Here is a 17,541-nt window from a genome sequence, read left to right as displayed (position 1 = left end):
AACACAATAAATGTTTAATACGGGTGTCGCACTGACTGTGGGGGTGCTTCATCAAGAGTGTTGAGTAGCTGAGCCTGATCTCTAACCTTTAAACAACAATAAGACACGGTGTCTTTTTAAGGTAGCACAGCATGTCGGCCTGTTCTGTAGAAAACCACAAAGTCTCATTATCAATATCTGAGAGCAGATGTTTCAGTTGTGTGGTAGTTAAGCACAGCGGACTTTTTTTAAATTTGGTATATGTAGTAAGGACAGACATAGCTGCAATAACACCAGTTATTTTCATTTTTTTATTTTAGCCCAGTTTTAGTTAGAAAAAGTTAAACATTCATATTGAATTTTGATGGCTGAGGTTTACAATAATTTGGACTGTATTTGAATTTTTAGGTTGGTGAATAATCAACTGAAATGTAGCAACTTGAGTATTTGACTTCGTGAACCCTAAAAAATAGTATTTGATTTTTATTTTGAAATTGCACAACTTGAAATGATTTATTTTCTGAGGGGAATTCAAACCACATAAATTCAGACAGATGGATTTCATTAAAAATAAAATATTTCAATGCAAGTAAAGTAAAACAGAGATATTGACATTTCAACCTTAAGTAGTAGCGATTACATTTCCAAATTCAGTATTCAGTTCTTAGTAAGACTGAAACATCTTATGGTCTTGCTTTGTTTACAGAGTGCAAAGAGATTTAATACGGTTGTTCTGACCCACAAGCAAGGAAATATTATGAAGCTATATAGACCTATGAATGCAACAGAACCCTGTTACTTATAAAACTGGTAAAAATGTTTATGTTATTTATTTTAGTTTTTAATCATTCAATGCAAGTATATTTCAGATCACTGACGTCAGTCATTAGACATTTATAGGCTATTACGAAAATGACTTCTTATTCATTATGCTCTGAAATTTTTGCTGTCTATTGTTTTTTTCTCTCTTTGATTAATTTATGTTATCATCTCATGTTTATCTCATCCCCTTTCGCCTTTCTCTCCACTTTATTTTCCTTCCCTCCTCTCTTCTTTCCTTTTCCTCTGCCCTCAGTTCTTCCCCTCGTGTATCCCATAATGCATTGGGTTCACTCGTTGTATCATGGACCAAAGCGGTAAGCAAAATGACCAGTAGGGCCGACGTTAGTAAACTTCTTTTTCTTATGAATGATTCACCACGTAGTTGTAATTATTGCTGTTCCAGCTCTTAAGATAACGACATCTAAATCTTTCAGTAGAGGGGTTTGCTACAGCATCCGATTGATCTTCCAGAGCAGCGTTACAGCTAGCATGATCCAGGCTAACGTTAGCGTTAGCTGAAAGCAGGGTAGTGATGGAGTTACGCTAGGGCACTTATATTTTCCAAAAGTCAACGTTAAGTTCTAAAGTAATAGTCACAAGCAACATCACCACCGAGTTTCCACAGTTTTAATGTTGAATGGCAAATATTTGCTTTTTACTGCATGTCAGTAAGCGAGACCGCTAACTGCGAACGAGTTGCGGCGCGAATGCTACTTGACCAATATTAGCAATAGTGCTAATTAAGCTAACTCAGTTAAGGTGTAAGAGGAAACACAAGTGATTTAAGGACCAATCTTCAAAATTTTGCTTAAATGTATGAGTCCGTAATATTAGCATTTTAACTTTTAGTCCCAAAGCTAGACCGCTGTGATCACAACAGATGAATTTCCATGTGGTAATAATCTAGTTAGTTTGTTATCCAGAATTACAAGACGTTGTCAGACGTTAACTTGGAATGTATGATCATACTAATGTCTTGCTCTGCCTCAACTGTGAGGGCTTTGCCATTAAGAATTTTCTCCAAAACGTGTCTCCTCAGTAGTATTGATAGAAAAATGTTTGTTGATCTGTAATGTAAACTCAAGCCTTGTGGACAGGCAGGGGCCACTATCACACGCCCTCTGAACAGCGTTGCACACTCAAATGTCCTTTCCCTCCAGCGAACTCTTTCTCCAAAAATTTCACTCATCACACAACACCACACATTCTGCTCCCATCATTTACAAAAATTATATCAAATGATTATAATTTTGACAAAATGTTGCCATGTACTTTGAATCCATGTCATAGTTTTCTTATGGCCTTCTATACGACTTCCAAAGTACAGAGAATTTTCACTGCCTTTTCGTCCAGCAGACAATGATCTTCAAGGAAGCGATGGCTCTGGGAGCTTGGGTGGCCCGGATGTTCGCAGACGAATCCCCATCAAACTCCTAAACAAGCAGCCCTTAAGGAGCAAACCTCAGCCCCGTGCCCAGAGACCCATCAGCAGGCCATCTAAAATTGAGGCTGGGGAAGATGGTAGGCACAGTCTGCAGCACACCATGCCTTTAAACATGGAATTTGAAGGACTTTAGAAACAGCATTGTTAGTGGGGCTCAGACAATGTAGCTAAGCTAGTGTTCCTAGTGTCCTTTGCTCGGGGATGATGAGGGTCAAAAATGTGACTTTTTTTCTTCTTTGTCAGTGTATGTTTCCTGTTCTGTCACATGCCATCATGTTGCTTAAGATATAACTAAGCTTAAGGTGATGTTTGAGGTTTGAGGATACATTTTGAGTAGTAACTGATATCCTAGCAAGTTTTTAAGTTGAAAGTTGTGGCGACATTGTGCAGTTTACTTTTGCACCACCAGAGGGTGCCATTAAATTACTTCTGGTGACCATAATTGACCTTATGTTGCAGCACAGATATAGAGGATCTTACACAATACAGTTCTGTCTTCAGTTGTTATATCAAGTGCAGTTCAAACGAGCACAGTATTGAAGTACTACTTGGATATTGATATTATTTGTGACTAAATTAAGGACATACTACACAGCCTTGTTTTCTTTGAAATGTGAGCTTTGAAACTGAACAATACATTAACATTTGGGGGGTTTCAACAATCAGAAAAATAGGATTTTTTGAGTTATCATAAAAGTCGATTCTAGTATAATAATTTAATTTTCAGGCATGCTTTTGTATTTTATTATATATCAGATATAGTGTCAGGTTGACATACAGACATTTGTTTTTCATGCACAAATTAAACTGACATAACTATAACTGAATTGTCGTTACTCTGTCAATGTCCATAATTATCATCAAATTGGCATTTTGTCACAGTCCTGTCAAGGGTCATGGTATCTACTTTGGGGCAATTGAATTATACTGCTTCATCACCACTTAGCTGTTTCTTAGTTTACCTGCATTGAATCATTATTATGCAATTATTAATTATTGTCTCTTCTACAGATAACTTCTGCTTCAAGCAAGAGGAGAGGTTTGATTGCGGTGCTAAAGCCGGTGATGTATTTGCAAGTCAGAGGAGATTCCCTCAGCCACTGTTTTGGGACTATAAGGTACATCAAAACAGCTCAGCAGCTCATTCAGCATATTAATGACAAATACTTTATCACAGATGTCTGGCACACAGTACAGGATGTCTCCCTTCCAATCAGAAAAGTGGAATTGTGAGGAATTCCTACACTTATTGTAGAAGAATGGGCAAACAAAAGTAGACACATTCTCAGTTCTAATGTGATCCAAATAGTTGATTTGAGTGTGTTTTAATGGTAGTTACCTGTGATTTTGGTCTTTTGTTTTTCTACAGTTAAACTTGATTGGAGAACGGGATCAAGTACCAATTCACTTTTGTGATAAATGTGGTCTTCCTATCCAGATGTATGGACGGATGGTATGTATTCATAGATATATATGTGTGTGTGTATATGTATATGAATCAGACAAAATAATGTATACACATATTGGGAACAAAGAAAAACATGTATAAATATTTATTTTGTGTTAGTACTTCTATACATATAGATACCTCTTTCGAAGTTTGATCAAATTATGTTAGCACTGTACTGTTGCACGATGTTTTCCCAACAGATGGCATATGGCCTTTTTCCTGATGTGTGTATACATTATTTTGGCTGACTCTGTATATAGTGTTCATTTTTCTTTTAGAGCAGAATTAGAATTAAAGAATTATAAGGGACCAGGCAGCTCTTCTGTAAGAATTTCACAATATGCTGAATATCTTACTGTTGACACAAATTTTATATAAAATATATGCAAGTATTACCACATAAAATGGTGGCAGATCTGGATAGCCTAGATTGTGCTGGAAAAAAAACAACAACAAAAAACAATGTGTAGCATGTATGGATGGCACTTGTAATGACCAAAGTAAATGCTTGTGAGTAAAAGTAGTGCCCTGAAAATGCCCCAAAACTCTAAAGGGTAATGATAATTTTGGCTTAGTCAGTTTTGTTTATGGACCCTTCTGTGTTTCTCATTTGTCTCCCTTTATTCCCCCTCATACTTGTCTTCCTCCTTCTCGTAATGCCTCATCCCAATGCACTGCTGTGGAGCAGCTGTAATCTTGTGTTGAATGGAACTTACTCTGCAGGAACCCACAGAGAAATGTTCATGTGTAACTCCAATTCTTTCTTCTCCTTCAAACTTCTTAGATCCCATGTAAGCATGTTTTCTGCTACGACTGTGCTTTGCTTCATGAGAAGAAAGGAGAGAAGATGTGTCCTGGGTGAGCTCCTAACTATTTAAATGTGACAAACATTGCAGTTCCTCACCTATGTGCTAGTTCACAGGTGTTTATTGCGTAGTTGCTTAACCTGATGTGTTTTTATTACTGCTATGTGTCACTAAATCTTGTCCCTGTGTTTTCAGCCTCACCTTGTACAACTGCACAGACCCGGTGCAGCGCATTGAGCAGTGCCAGCGTGGTTCCCTCCACATGTGCAGTGTTGTGCCGGGATGCAAGCGCACCTACCTCTCCCAGCGTGACCTGCAGGCCCATGTCAACCACCGCCACATGAGGGCAGCCAAGTCTTCTGCTGGCCGCCAGGAGCCCGTGCACCTGCCCCCTGCATCTGAAGTCCCTGAGCGGTTCCGCGTACCTCCACCTCACTTACCCAAGAACCATGTTCACCTACCCAACCCGCTCCAGCACAGTAGTCATGACCCCTACAGTCAGCCGCCCCCACCCACTGCTCATGAAGGCCCACCACCGACCCCTGCTCTCGGCCCTGAGACATTCCGCATCGCTACAGTAACAACTCGTAAACACAGCAATCTCATCACCGTGCCCATCCAAGATGACTCCTCATCCTCTCGGGAGCCCCACTCTGGTGGGCCAGGCCCTGGTCAACCCCCCCACCACCACCCTGGGGAATACCCTGGCCAGCCACCTGTAGTATCCCACTCTCACCACATGATGGCACCTCCACAGCAGCACTTTGGCCCTCCACCTCCCCCGCCTCCTCCTCCTATCAGCCACCCCATGCAGCATCCTCCCCAGGCCTCTGGGACACCACACATGGTGTATAACCAGGCCCCTCCACCCCCCATGTCTACAGCTCCCCCACCAATTACTCCACCACCAGGGCACATCATGGGCCAGATGCCCCCTTATATGAACCACCCACCACCAGGACCTCCACCACAACACAGTGGTCCCCCTGTCAATGCCCCCCCACCTCATCATTACAACCCCAACTCCATGCAGCAGTTCCCTGAAGATCAGGGCACTCTCAGTCCCCCTTTCAGCCAGCCAGGAGGGCTCAGTCCTGGGATGTGGCCTGCTCCAAGAGGGCCCCCACCACGAATGCAGGGTCCTCCTCCCCAGGGTCAGATGCCTGGGCCACACCACCCAGATCAAGGCCGCTACCGGCCTTATTATCAGTAAACTGCCAACTGAATGGATGGGTAACAGTCATTCTGTTCCATACCACTTGTCTGAATAATGTGATGGTAGACCTCAGGGTTACAGGATGTAGGACATTGATTTTGATAAAACTGCCCCAAAGCAAATGTGTATGTGCTGCACATTTTAGTTAAGTGTGCTGAACTTCCTGCTGAACATGCGATAGACTTGGAGAAAAGCAGGATTGTCCCTCTTTTTTTTTTTTTTAAATAGTGTATGGTAAATATTTCTGTATATATGTCATCTGATTTCACGCTTGTGTACTGTACATTGAAAGACGCCAACTATGTCCCAATAAATTTTTAACAGCAGATTTGCATCTCATCTTTGTTTAATATGATTACTATTGAAGCTAGTTCATTTGCTTAGATTATGAATAACAACAATTAGCATTTTAATGTCTTAAGTGACCCAAGAAGACATTTGGTTTTGGTTATTTGGACATTGTGTCCAGTTTGAGGTAGTAATTCTTATGTAATTTTCAGTTTTTTTAACAAATGTCAGAAAGCGACACAGAACTAAAAAAAAATACCCTGTGTTCATGCTGTCTGCTGCAGTACACACTAAAGGGCATTGTGTTCCTTGTTTTTCAGGTACTATCTGATGCTTCAACAGCTGTTTGTCTTCTTTGGGTCCTTTTATTGATGAACATTTTGCACCGTTTAAAAAAAAAAAAGAAGCTGGTTTTAACCATCGAGGTGCCAAACATTTAAGATGAATTTCACACTGGTCTCATTTAACACACTGTTACACCAAATGATTTTTTTTAAAAAAATTTATTTAATCTTTAAAATGTCTTGCATTTATCAAGGAAACAGTCTGAAAAAGACGTGAAACATGTCCTGTGACACTGAGGACAACAGACCAAAGTGGCATTTCAAAATAAAACACAGAAGTAGGAATGAGCGAGTACTCAGCTGAAGTAAATATCTGTTACACATAATGTAATTTTTGCGAGTATCATCCAAGTAAATTGTGCCACTATCTATACTTATAATGACGAAAAATCCACATTGGGTAGATGACTGAATTTTCATTTAAGTTCATAAAAAACTTCCTTGTAACCTGTAAATAGTTCTTAGTCTGGTGATCTAAACTGTGGATCTGAAGCTCTATTCTGAGGCTGCAAATACTTTTTTAAAAAAATAAGCAATAAATATACCAACTTTGAATAAACCCATATAAATTTCAGGTTTAAATTTTCAACTTCAACTGTAAGGACACTTTGCTCATCCCCTACTCAGACTTCTATTTAGTTGAAAGTTAAATATACAGAAATTGTGTTGTGCTATTATGGTGAGTACAGTAGATCAAAATGGTGCAGTATATTTGATATTTCTATCCAGTCTGTAGTTGAATGGACTTTTTGAAAGGATCTTCCTGGCGACAGCTGCTCTTCTAGAGTTTGGTATCTTTTAACTGCAAAAAAAAAAAAAAAAAAAAAAGTTTCAGTGTTTTACTGTATGAATGGTATTTATAAATGGCATTATTTCTTTGATTTTTTTTGTTTGTTTGTTTGGGCATCTTCCATGCTTCTCACCTAATTATATGAAGGAACTTAAATTTTGATTACAATGACCCCATGACCTTTGTTTTGGTACAGGGCTTCCCAAAGTTGACCCACTATAATGTTCAAATTGCCACCCCCCCCCCCCCCACACACACACACACTCACACACACACACAAGTTTCCAATGAATATACAAAAGAATGATATAAAAAGTTTTCCTTACCGCACTGCCTTTTCTCTTGTCCTCCTTGTGTTTTTCAAGCACGTGCAGCATGGCGTCATGAAGCGTCGGGAAGAACGTGGAGGTCAGAATCTCATCATCGAAGAACATACAGCTGTGGAATATCTCCAGGATGTATGCTGTCAACACATGAGGAGAATGTTCTCACAGACAATATTCAGTGTACACTGATCATAAGATGCTGTGCTTTTAAGAAATACTAAAGAAACTCACCATCACAAGAAACAATGTACACATCCACACCAATACGCATGTAGTCTTTGAGCATCTGTGGAGAATGCAGTTCTTATATCAGGACTACTTCATTGCATATTCACCACTTACATATATGCGATCTTTCTGCACACTTTGGATTTGACCATCTTGGTCTGGAAAGGAAGTTTTGTCTCATGACAAGTTGCTGGCAGTGTAGTATTATTATTAAATATTTTATATATATAATATTTTCTAACACTGTTAAAAGTTGAATGTATGTAAAATCTTTGGAGTTTTAATATTATTGAGCTGTCATTGCTGGGATGCAAACATTTCCTCCTGATGCCACCTCAGATGTCCACAGTGGAGTTTTAGAATTTATTTTAAAGCACTTTAAGTACTTCCTAAGCTAAGCATAGATCCACTGAATGATGTGGAGTTTGCATGAGCTAAGTTGCCTGAGTGGGTTTTCTCCAGGTACTCCGGCTTCCTCCCACAATACCAAAAACATGCACATTAGGTTAATTGGCTACTCTAAATTGCCCCTAGGTGTGAGTGTGAGAGTGTGTGTTTGTCTGTCTTTATGTGTCGGCCCTGTGATTGACTGGCGACCAGTCCAGGGTGTACCGTAGTCAGCTGGGATAGGCTCCAGCTCCCTCGCGACCCTGACGGATAAGCGGTATAGAAAATGGATGGATGGATGTGCCCAATGGCCACTGACAGTATTGCAGCAAAAAAAATAATAATAACTAATATAGAATTTAGCCCATAGACTACCATTATAAAGGAGACATCTGTTGACAGGACACCTTGAACTGCAAACAAGGTGAGTTATGACTCTTTCTTACTCTTTGGTGAAAACTAATTGAATACTTGAATTTATGAATACATGTTTTGGAGTGATGACGTGGGTAATTTACACAATGAGCTTTGAGTTTTGGGAAAACCTGCTAAGTAATTTTCACTTTTCTTAGCTTCACTGCCATTAGAATTTATTAAACTCTATTATGTGGGAGCCCCCTGAATAACATTATACCATTTTGAGTCCCTTCTGAGCAGAGATGTCCACAAAGGAGACAGCAGAGAAGTCCAGGATCAGGCTGTGGATGTCTACTCTGGGAACATTGATGTTAGGAGGAAGCTCGACGTTCCAGTCCATCCGAAAACGAAGGTCATTTAGGTCAGTGGGCTGATCCAACTGCTCCATATTCATGTAAGGCTCATCAGTCATCTGGCTGCATAAGTTCCTCAAGCCTTTCTGTTTGACAGAGGTAGGAAAGGATGCTTCAGGTCTTTAAGAAGAACACTATGAAGCCCTCACTGGTGCAGTAGTTTCTTACCTCTGTGAAGTCATCGTCCTGTTTCTTTAACAGATTCTTAATTTTCCCGAGAGCCTTGTTCCTCTTCTTCAAAATCCTCAGAGGGTTAAAGCCAACCTGAAACAACCATGTTTATGCATTATGTTCACAGTTATTCTGATACTAAAGTGCTGGATCTGACTCTGTGTAAATTATTAGCCCTGAAATCTTTATATAACTTAACAGATTGGGCAATATAAACAGCAAGGGATTTTTGTAACTTTAAGCAAATGTCAGAAAACTTAGATTTGTCCTTGTGTATTTTTGGGTGACAGGGAAAAGATGCACTAAGTAGACTGACTGACTAGATAAAACAGGAAAGTTCTATGACATCATTTCTCTGTTTGTATTTGTTTATGTTTTACAAAGCGTTCAACCTTAGCTGGACCATACAACAATGATAGAAAATATATCACATCCATACAGAGTTAGAAGTATACAGCTGTTAAAAAAATAATAATAATAGATTTGGTATTGAATTGGAAGTACGTATTGCCAGATTTCAGGCGTTGAAATCAGTAACAGGAAGGAAATAATGGCACAGGAACGTTTCTGGGCGGTAGATACGTCATACATACAGCTTCTACGAGCTTGTCCCTGAAGAACTCAATATTGGCGAAGAAGATAGGCGAGGGTATCTTGAAGATTTTTACTCCCTTTGGTTCAAATAACTGAGAAGAGAAGCACCATGACAAAAATGGTGAAGGACATCAGCAGGATATCACAACATGAATTGAAACAATTCAAAAGATGTATGTTCAGCTGGGTTTGTTTAACACACTCACATGCAAGTAATCTTTGCGATCTCTGTAGAGGTCGGTCCCTGGGATGTTAGCCAGGACAGAACAGCGGGGGCTACAAGGACATGATGAGGGTCCAACATAAGTATTGGTTTGTTTAGGTTAGGGTGTGGATTTTATGATAATGAAACAAAACTTTTAAAGATTTACTTAATAACTTTTTGTCTTTCCAGTCATCACTGAGGAATTTTGCTGCTTTAGTGCTGCAAATTTTAGTGCTATTTGGTGCACTATTATTGTATACTATGTATACTTCTGGGTGTCAATAGTGTTTTTATCCACTATTAGTCAGTTTGCATGTTTAAACTTTGTAAGTATTATTACAATTGAGTCCTGAAGACCACAGTGAGCAGCTCCACCCCCAAGCCCACCGCCAGACCAAGGTCCAGTCCCAGGAGGCAGGCAAACAGACAAGTGAATACCCACACCACCTGCAGACAAACACCTGAGGTCAAACACTGAAAGAGAAGAGTAAGTAATAGTAAAGTAAAATAAATGACATTTTGAATACATACACAGTCTGGTTTGTCCTTCTTCCACAGGTACGGGATTTCTCTGAACTGCATCAGCATGCCCTTCAGGTTGACGATAACCAAGGCACCCAGGACAGACTGGAGCAAAGTCAGATATTAAGGGAATGCATAACAAAACAAACATACTTTTAGACATACTGTGTAAGATATACACTCTATAAAACAACATGACAGACATTTCAAATTCTGTCTCCATAAAGGGAGTGTAAACATATTACAGAAGTGGGTCTCACCCTGGGAAGCGGCTCCAGCAGGAAGCCAAGTGCCACAGTTACAATCATCGCCATCATGGCTGAGATCAGACCTGCAATCTGTAAAAGAGTTAATGTTTCATTTTAACCTGCCAGTGGAGGAAAATAATATGTTATAAACCAAACTGTAAAGGAATACTACAATAATTTTTTAGGGAGACAAAAAAATCTGTGTGTAGTAAAAGTTTGTAACTCATGAAATTATGCTGTAAACGGGAAGATTTGTCATCTGACCTGTGTTTTACCTCCCGAGCTTTCCTGCACAGCTGTCCTTGAGAGTGCCGTGCTGGCTGCAAATGACCGGAAGCTGGCACCAAATATGTTGCTAACCCCAAATGCAATTAGCTCCTGTGAAGGAAGTAATTAAAAGTTAACCTCCCTGGCAACAAAAGATTACATAACTGAATAATTCTGTTTGGCCTGCTTTTTATACACATCTGACCTTGAAGTAAAATCAGCAGTTAGCATAACTTTATATGTTCATAAAGAAACTTATGAGCAGTCTTACTTTCATACTAGTTTTGTATCAGTAACTAATTAACTCTTTTCCTTTTTCAGATCCAGACAAGGATAATATACGTAATTCACCTGATTCCCATCAATGGTGTAATCATGTTTGGTAGAATAGACTTTGGCCACAGAGAAAGCAACAGCAAACCCCACAATGGCTGCAGGAAAGGCCTCCACAGCACTCTCCTTGAAGACTTCCATATTGGGCGCAATGGGAGACTCATACCTGAAGGATGATTGTGTTTAACGTTGCATTTAAAGTATCTGATGGAAAGTAGCATATATATCAATTTTGAGGGAGTTAAAACTTGCGTTAATACTGTATTCAAAAAAAAAAAAAAAAAAAAAGAATAAGCTTGTGAAATACATGAAAAAAAGGCATTGTCTAGTTAGTTCCCCTTATCTAGAAATCCAGTAGTAGAAATCCAGTACTGTATTTAAAGCACTGGTATTTCTTCCATCAATGGATCCAAATCACCTGACATGATCTACTGACATAAGTAGAGTAGAGCTTTAAACTTACCCACTAACCATTTTGCCAACAATGTCAACATCATATTTATCCTTGAAGTTGAAGCCATAGGAAATTCCACAAGCTATGATAGTCTGTGAATAGAAAAAACACCTGAGAGTTATAAGCACTCGCACCTATTGCGGTTTAGAATTCACTTGCAGAAACCTCAACACTTTGGCACTTCACAGCAGGAAAAGTGCAGGTGTAAATAATGAGATGAACGATGACTGGATTCCATTTAGCTGCTTCAATTTTCAGTCTGTCTGTCACACTTTCGTGGCTTACCGGGACACTAGTACAAAGTCAGCGTTGACGTCATAATGTTATTAATGTTATTAGTAACAGTTATGCTTTTCCTACTATGACTATCCAAAATGTCTCTTATAAAAAGGTCTAGTTTGGGACACAAAGAGTAACTTCCCAAACTATACCTTTAGTTAGCGTGTTCACAGGCGTGAGGGCAACTTCTAGCGTCTAAGATTTGAGTGGTGGCTGGTGAACAGCAGCCATTTTAAGCAACTCTTCTGTTTTCTTACTTTGTGTTCTGCGTTTGATTCTTCATGAACATTTATACATTTATAATATTTATAATACATTTATAGCATATAACATATATAACAATACCTGACAACAAACAACTTTCAATTCCCAGGTGTTCCTTAGATGCCACAACCAGTGAGGGTTGATGCTGTTAACTTTAGCAATACAAATAAAGGCCTAAATTTATGTGATGCATGGTGAGGTAGTAATGTATACATGGGTTGTAGCTGATAAGGTAAATTGTGCATGAGAGGTATCTTCCTTGAAGGTTTATCTCACCATGATAACCTCTATGGGAATAGGAACAGGCAGCTTGGCTTTGTATCTGTCATTCAGCTCCTTCACAATAAACACCACCACCATGATCACTATGGACATCACCAGGTCACAAATGTTGGTGGAGGTGATCTGGACAAAGATCTTCTCCAGGGTCTGTTGCAAAAAAAAAAAAGCACACACAAACTACTCAGCACTTTGAGCTCAATTAAGGAATATTTTGTTATAGGTTACAATTGCGTCACACTGTCACAACCAGACAAAATTGGCATGGCATGGCATTTAAAGATGCAACAGGAATCATAAAAAGGCCATATATTCAAGTGTCATTTAACACATAAAGATAGGCAGTACTGCTTTAATGGATGCCTCCTGTCTTGTGAATATTTTTGAGATACCTGTGAAACTTTGCCAACATCTGAATAGAACACAGGTGAGTGGAATTTTGTTTGAAATTTACACTGGTGGAAATTTGAGTAAACTGACAATTAATAGCTAACAGCTAACTATTATACCTGCTAGTTTAAGCTGTTTGCACTCCGAAACAGTGTTACCAACTCATTTTCAAACTCCTCACTGCTCAACAAATGAGCTTGACACCATTCTCAAACGTGTTACTAAGTTTTAAATGGGATGGTTGGTTGCCTGTTTTGTCCTATTTCCAGTCTTTGTGCTAAGCTCAGCTCACCAGCTGCTATATCGTTCATAGACTCTTTTAGGTCCACAAATGCATGTTGCTTATACATTTGGCACAATGTGTTACTACAGGTTAGAGTTCAAATTGTCTTGTTGTGATTATTTAATAATTGAGCAACCCTACTTTTGCTGATTTATTCCGAGGGTGTCAAACTCAATTTCACCCCTGGGCCTTATTATATTCTATTATTATTGGTTTTAGTAATAAGCTTAGCATACTTGGCTCCGTGTTTGGCTCCGTACTCCAACTGTATATTGTATTTCTTTAGCACTGCCACTCCTTTGCGACCAAAACAATGTACCAGTCTCCATTAAACAAAAACATGTATTCACTTACTCATCTGTTATGAAACTGCCTTCCCTCTGCATCAACTTTTCTTTCTTTTTGTGGACATTTTGCAGGGCTGCTCTCAGTGGGGGAAAGTAAATAAATAATAAATAAAGTAAATAATACTCAAGTATTGTACCTGATTACATTTTGAGGTACTCTACTTGAGTGTTTCCATTTTCTGCTGCTTTATACTATTCCACTACAATTTAGAGGCAAATGTTGTATGTTTTATTTCAACTGCTTCATACAGTGGATGTACAATTCATTCATAGTTTAGTGTAGCTCTTTTGGGTCAGTACTAATATACTCTGAAAATCTTTCATTGAAACAAGATTTGATTTGGTTCATGATGGGATTCATATATAATCCAACAGACCATCATGCACATCTTATGAAAGAACTTGGACTTGGGAAAATTTGGCATTGTACCACGTCAAATTAAATTTCCATACTTCCTGGTGCCATAATGGCAACAGAGGTCCTTAAAACAACAAAGCTATTTATTAGTGGCTGTCTGCTGTCTCAGCTCTCCCACCCAGCAGTACACTAAAGTGAAATATTAATGTTTCTATCAGAGCTGACATTAATTGACAAGGCTAATTGTTCTGGCATTACACATGACAACATGAAAGACCCCTTGGTAAAATAACTTTCAGGTACATTCTGGACTTCATCACGTCACACACGTTGCTGGAAGTTATCTTATTGAATATGATCTCTAGGGTCTGAAGAGGGCAAAAAGTCAGGGTTAACAGATAAATGACCCCAATTACCTGACTGTGATAAGCAATGAGAAAGCTTCAAACTGTTTGGTACTTACATATATGAGAGCAAGAGGACCACTGATGCCTGGGACGGTCAACCCTAACACGAACTTGAGCTGGGACACCAGGATGTGGATAGCAGCTGCTGTGGTGAAGCCAGACACCAGAGTGTCAGACAGGTACACAACAATAAAGCCCACCTGCAGGACACCCATGGCAAGCTGCATGGAACAGAAAAATGATTTAAAAATCCCTCTTAGAACTTGCAGAATTGCTGGTACAGTGTGGAGACAAAGTTAAACTGACCTGGAAAATCCCCATGAGGAAGGTCATAGAGGAAGCCACCAGGACTCTCTGCTGGTCCTGGGTCAGTCCCTCGAAGCCAGTGATGTTGGCTGGTGGTCCATCCTCTGGGACCAAACGGGTCACCACAGCCCCCACCATTAGGCTCAAGACTGGGAAGGACCCTGCATGAAGGTGAGTGTGGAGGAGCGGGAGGACACTTTTAAGCCTTATCACATCCAGTCTTATCTCCTTGGGTAAAAATGATAACATCCATAACAAAGTGGCCTCTTTAAGTGATATGTTTATGCTTTATGACAGAAAACTTGTTTTATTACCTGGAGACAGATAAAGAAAACGTTTTTTCCCAAAGAGTGTTCAGTTTTCTGAAAAGTTCATTAGGTGCTATTTTCAAAGTTAAGTTGTATAATTTTATGTTAAAATGCTTTTTCCAGCTGAGTATGGAAAGTTAATTCAAAAGGAAAAAAAATGTAAAATATTTCATGGCAGCTCAGCGTTGTATGACATACCTACAGATAGATGTCTTGAAGTACCAAAGAAGAAGTATGTTAGTACGGGGAAGAAAGCTGTGTAAAGGCCATAACTTGGAGGCAGCGAGGCCAGCAGAGAGAAGGCCAGTCCTGAGCGAGAAAGCAACGAAACATCAAACACAGAATGAAGATTTAAATACTAATGCATCATTTTCATTTAAATGTCTCTGTAAAACAAACAAACAGCTTCCATAAATGACCAGTTATGTTCTGTCCCACAGTTATAAGGAGACCAAGACAATTGTTACTAAGAGAAGCTAAATCTGTGGGTATAAGCTGTCAACAAATTGTTAACATTTAACAAAAAAGGACTAAGATTCTACAGTCAGTAGCTCTTTGAGTCAGCATGCTAACATGTGCAAATGAAAATTCTAACTGACGTTTATGATCATAGTTTTGCATGTTAGCATGCTGCCAATTGCAAGTTTGCACAAAACACAACATACGACTAAGGCTGGTGGGGATGTCATTAGTTTGCAGATATGTGCTTATGAATCAAAGATTTGTACCAGAATGCTTTCTACCAAACCATCCAGTAGTTCTCATGGGATATTCCTGGGACAGACTGGGTGACTTACATTCTCATTCCAAGAGCCACGCCACTGGCATTTTTAAAATGCTGTTTACGGCTTGACCATAATTAATGTAAAGCTGAGAAAGCTTCTGATCAAGTCTTTGGGGAATTATGTCAGAGTCAATAGTCGTCATTTAATTGTCATTACAACTAACCATACAAAATATTACACTTACATGCAACGCTGTGTAAAATCGAAAAAATTCAAAACAAAAAAGAAAATATCTGATCAAAGGTGAACTGAACAGGAGTAAGGATCTGATCGTGCACACAGTGCCAAACTCAATGACAGTCCTTTACAAATTATATCCATACGTAGTGCAAAGTCAGCAGATTATATTGTTATGCAATATTCTGTCACAATGCAAATAATGTTATAATAGATAAATAATGATCATAAAATACAGTAGAAGTAAGAATGGATAATAGATGCATGTATAGTCAGTATTAATATTTTTCTTATGGAATCATTTCCTCAGTCTTCCACTTAGCCAGTGATATTGGTTGTTTTGTATGCTTCGACAGTGACTGGACTCTGCAGTCACACACTCAGGCTCCCTCTGTACTGCTCCTCACCTTGCATGATGGCCACCAGTCCAGTACTGATCCCAGACACCACGTCACCCAGGATCCACTCTTTAACTTTGTAGATCTTCATCCAGCCAATGACCGGCAGAACAGAGAGCAATGCATTCTTGGCCCGTTTTGAGTCACACCTGGATTTGACAGAAGTAAAAAGCTGTTATACTTATCTACTAATTTCTTCTTTGAAGACTTTACCTTGGAAACAATATCTTTAAGCTCCTTATCACAATGAACCCCTTATTTTGCATAAGGTTTGCAGTCAAGAGTGCAAATTATTAAGTCAAATCAAAGACCATGTTCCTGATCTCTAGAGAACTGGGCTTCACTTACGTTAGATACTCTTTCACATGGTTCAGCATAGTTTTGCGTTGCCTGTAGACTTTCTCGTGATCTTCTGCAAAGCTGTCCTCAGAATACACGGATCTGGCCACCACATACTGTCTCCTCAAAGTCGTCATCTTAATGCACTGAGTGTCTCTGGAAATGAATCTCAGTTCAATATGAAAGGTTCTGGAGATAGATTCCTAAAAAAAAACCCTTTGCGCACCACTCTGCAGTTTGGTGACTCTGTGTATCTGATCTCTGATCTGCAATTAGCTGCATCTCTGTGTCAGTTTTGTCTTAACTCTGTGCAATCATTAACACAAGTAGATTTATGATCCAGTGCGTTTGTATGTCATTTCATTTTTAGTTCACTGCACATGTGGATGTGAAAAGAGCTGAAAGAAAGCTGATTTCTTCCCTTCAGGACTAATGACTCCAAAATGCACTGGATTCTAATGTAACAGAGCAAAACTCAACATGACATGTCAGAGAGAGAGCGAGAATACATTGTTGCACATAACAAGACACGTAGAACAGACAGATACAGCCATTATAAGATCAGTAAAGTTTTTGTGGCTTTTCTGCACCTTTCAGTGGAGAGATTGTTCTATAATGAAAAAGAGCATGCAAAAGCCTGTCTCGGCACTGTTTTCCTCATCATTAATCTGTTGTCCGTCAGTCTTGGAGGTTGTGTTCGGTCCTTGTCCAGTCCCGTTCACTGGAAGTCTGCTGAGCCCAGTTCTGTTGCCTGTGTACTGGCTCCATTTCTGGTGTCATTTCTGGCTCTTCCCGGCAATCAGAAACTCCTTTGCTAGCGATGTAATCACCAGCACAAAGTCAGCTTCAGACACAGTTCACTTAGAAGTCTACCGTTTTGTCCGACCAAACTGTCTGCTGATAATGCTGTCCCCTATTTGTTTGGAGTATGAATCTGACAAGTTGCCAATTTCTACACATAGCTCCTTTAAAAATTA

General features: G+C 39.4%; 2 protein-coding genes across 3 annotated transcripts; one reads left to right on the top strand and one right to left on the bottom strand.

The window, feature by feature from the left end:
* Positions 1–1,048: 1,048 nt before the first annotated feature.
* cbll1 (Cbl proto-oncogene-like 1, E3 ubiquitin protein ligase) lies at positions 1,049–6,043 on the top strand. 2 transcript variants are annotated; one of them, XM_046378805.1, is made up of 6 exons: positions 1,049–1,115; positions 2,158–2,322; positions 3,257–3,363; positions 3,615–3,698; positions 4,480–4,553; positions 4,697–6,043. In XM_046378805.1, exons 1-6 carry the CDS (start codon positions 1,103–1,105, stop codon positions 5,712–5,714), a joined length of 1,461 nt encoding a protein of 486 aa, XP_046234761.1. In that variant the 5' UTR covers positions 1,049–1,102; the 3' UTR covers positions 5,715–6,043. The 2 variants fall into 2 exon arrangements, with proteins under 2 accessions (XP_046234761.1, XP_046234760.1); XM_046378804.1 differs by having other exon boundaries at positions 1,055–1,115; positions 2,155–2,322.
* Positions 6,044–6,568: 525 nt separating this feature from the next.
* LOC124053545 (chloride anion exchanger-like) lies at positions 6,569–16,935 on the bottom strand. The gene is made up of 19 exons (XM_046378794.1): positions 16,574–16,935; positions 16,235–16,374; positions 15,064–15,174; positions 14,558–14,718; positions 14,308–14,472; positions 12,464–12,616; positions 11,654–11,736; positions 11,209–11,356; positions 10,855–10,968; positions 10,603–10,680; positions 10,352–10,447; positions 10,161–10,267; positions 9,822–9,891; positions 9,615–9,707; positions 9,019–9,114; positions 8,715–8,936; positions 7,697–7,751; positions 7,466–7,602; positions 6,569–7,151 (listed from the first exon to the last, which is right to left on the bottom strand). Exons 1-19 carry the CDS (start codon positions 16,699–16,701, stop codon positions 7,131–7,133), a joined length of 2,178 nt encoding a protein of 725 aa, XP_046234750.1. The 5' UTR covers positions 16,702–16,935; the 3' UTR covers positions 6,569–7,130.
* Between the last annotated feature and the right edge of the window lie 606 nt (positions 16,936–17,541).

Source organism: Scatophagus argus, chromosome 22, assembly GCF_020382885.2.
Source record: "Scatophagus argus isolate fScaArg1 chromosome 22, fScaArg1.pri, whole genome shotgun sequence".
Classification (NCBI taxonomy): Eukaryota; Metazoa; Chordata; class Actinopteri; family Scatophagidae; genus Scatophagus; species Scatophagus argus.
The sequence above is the reverse complement of the archived record's forward strand: the minus strand, read 5'-3'. Positions and strand labels throughout refer to the sequence as shown.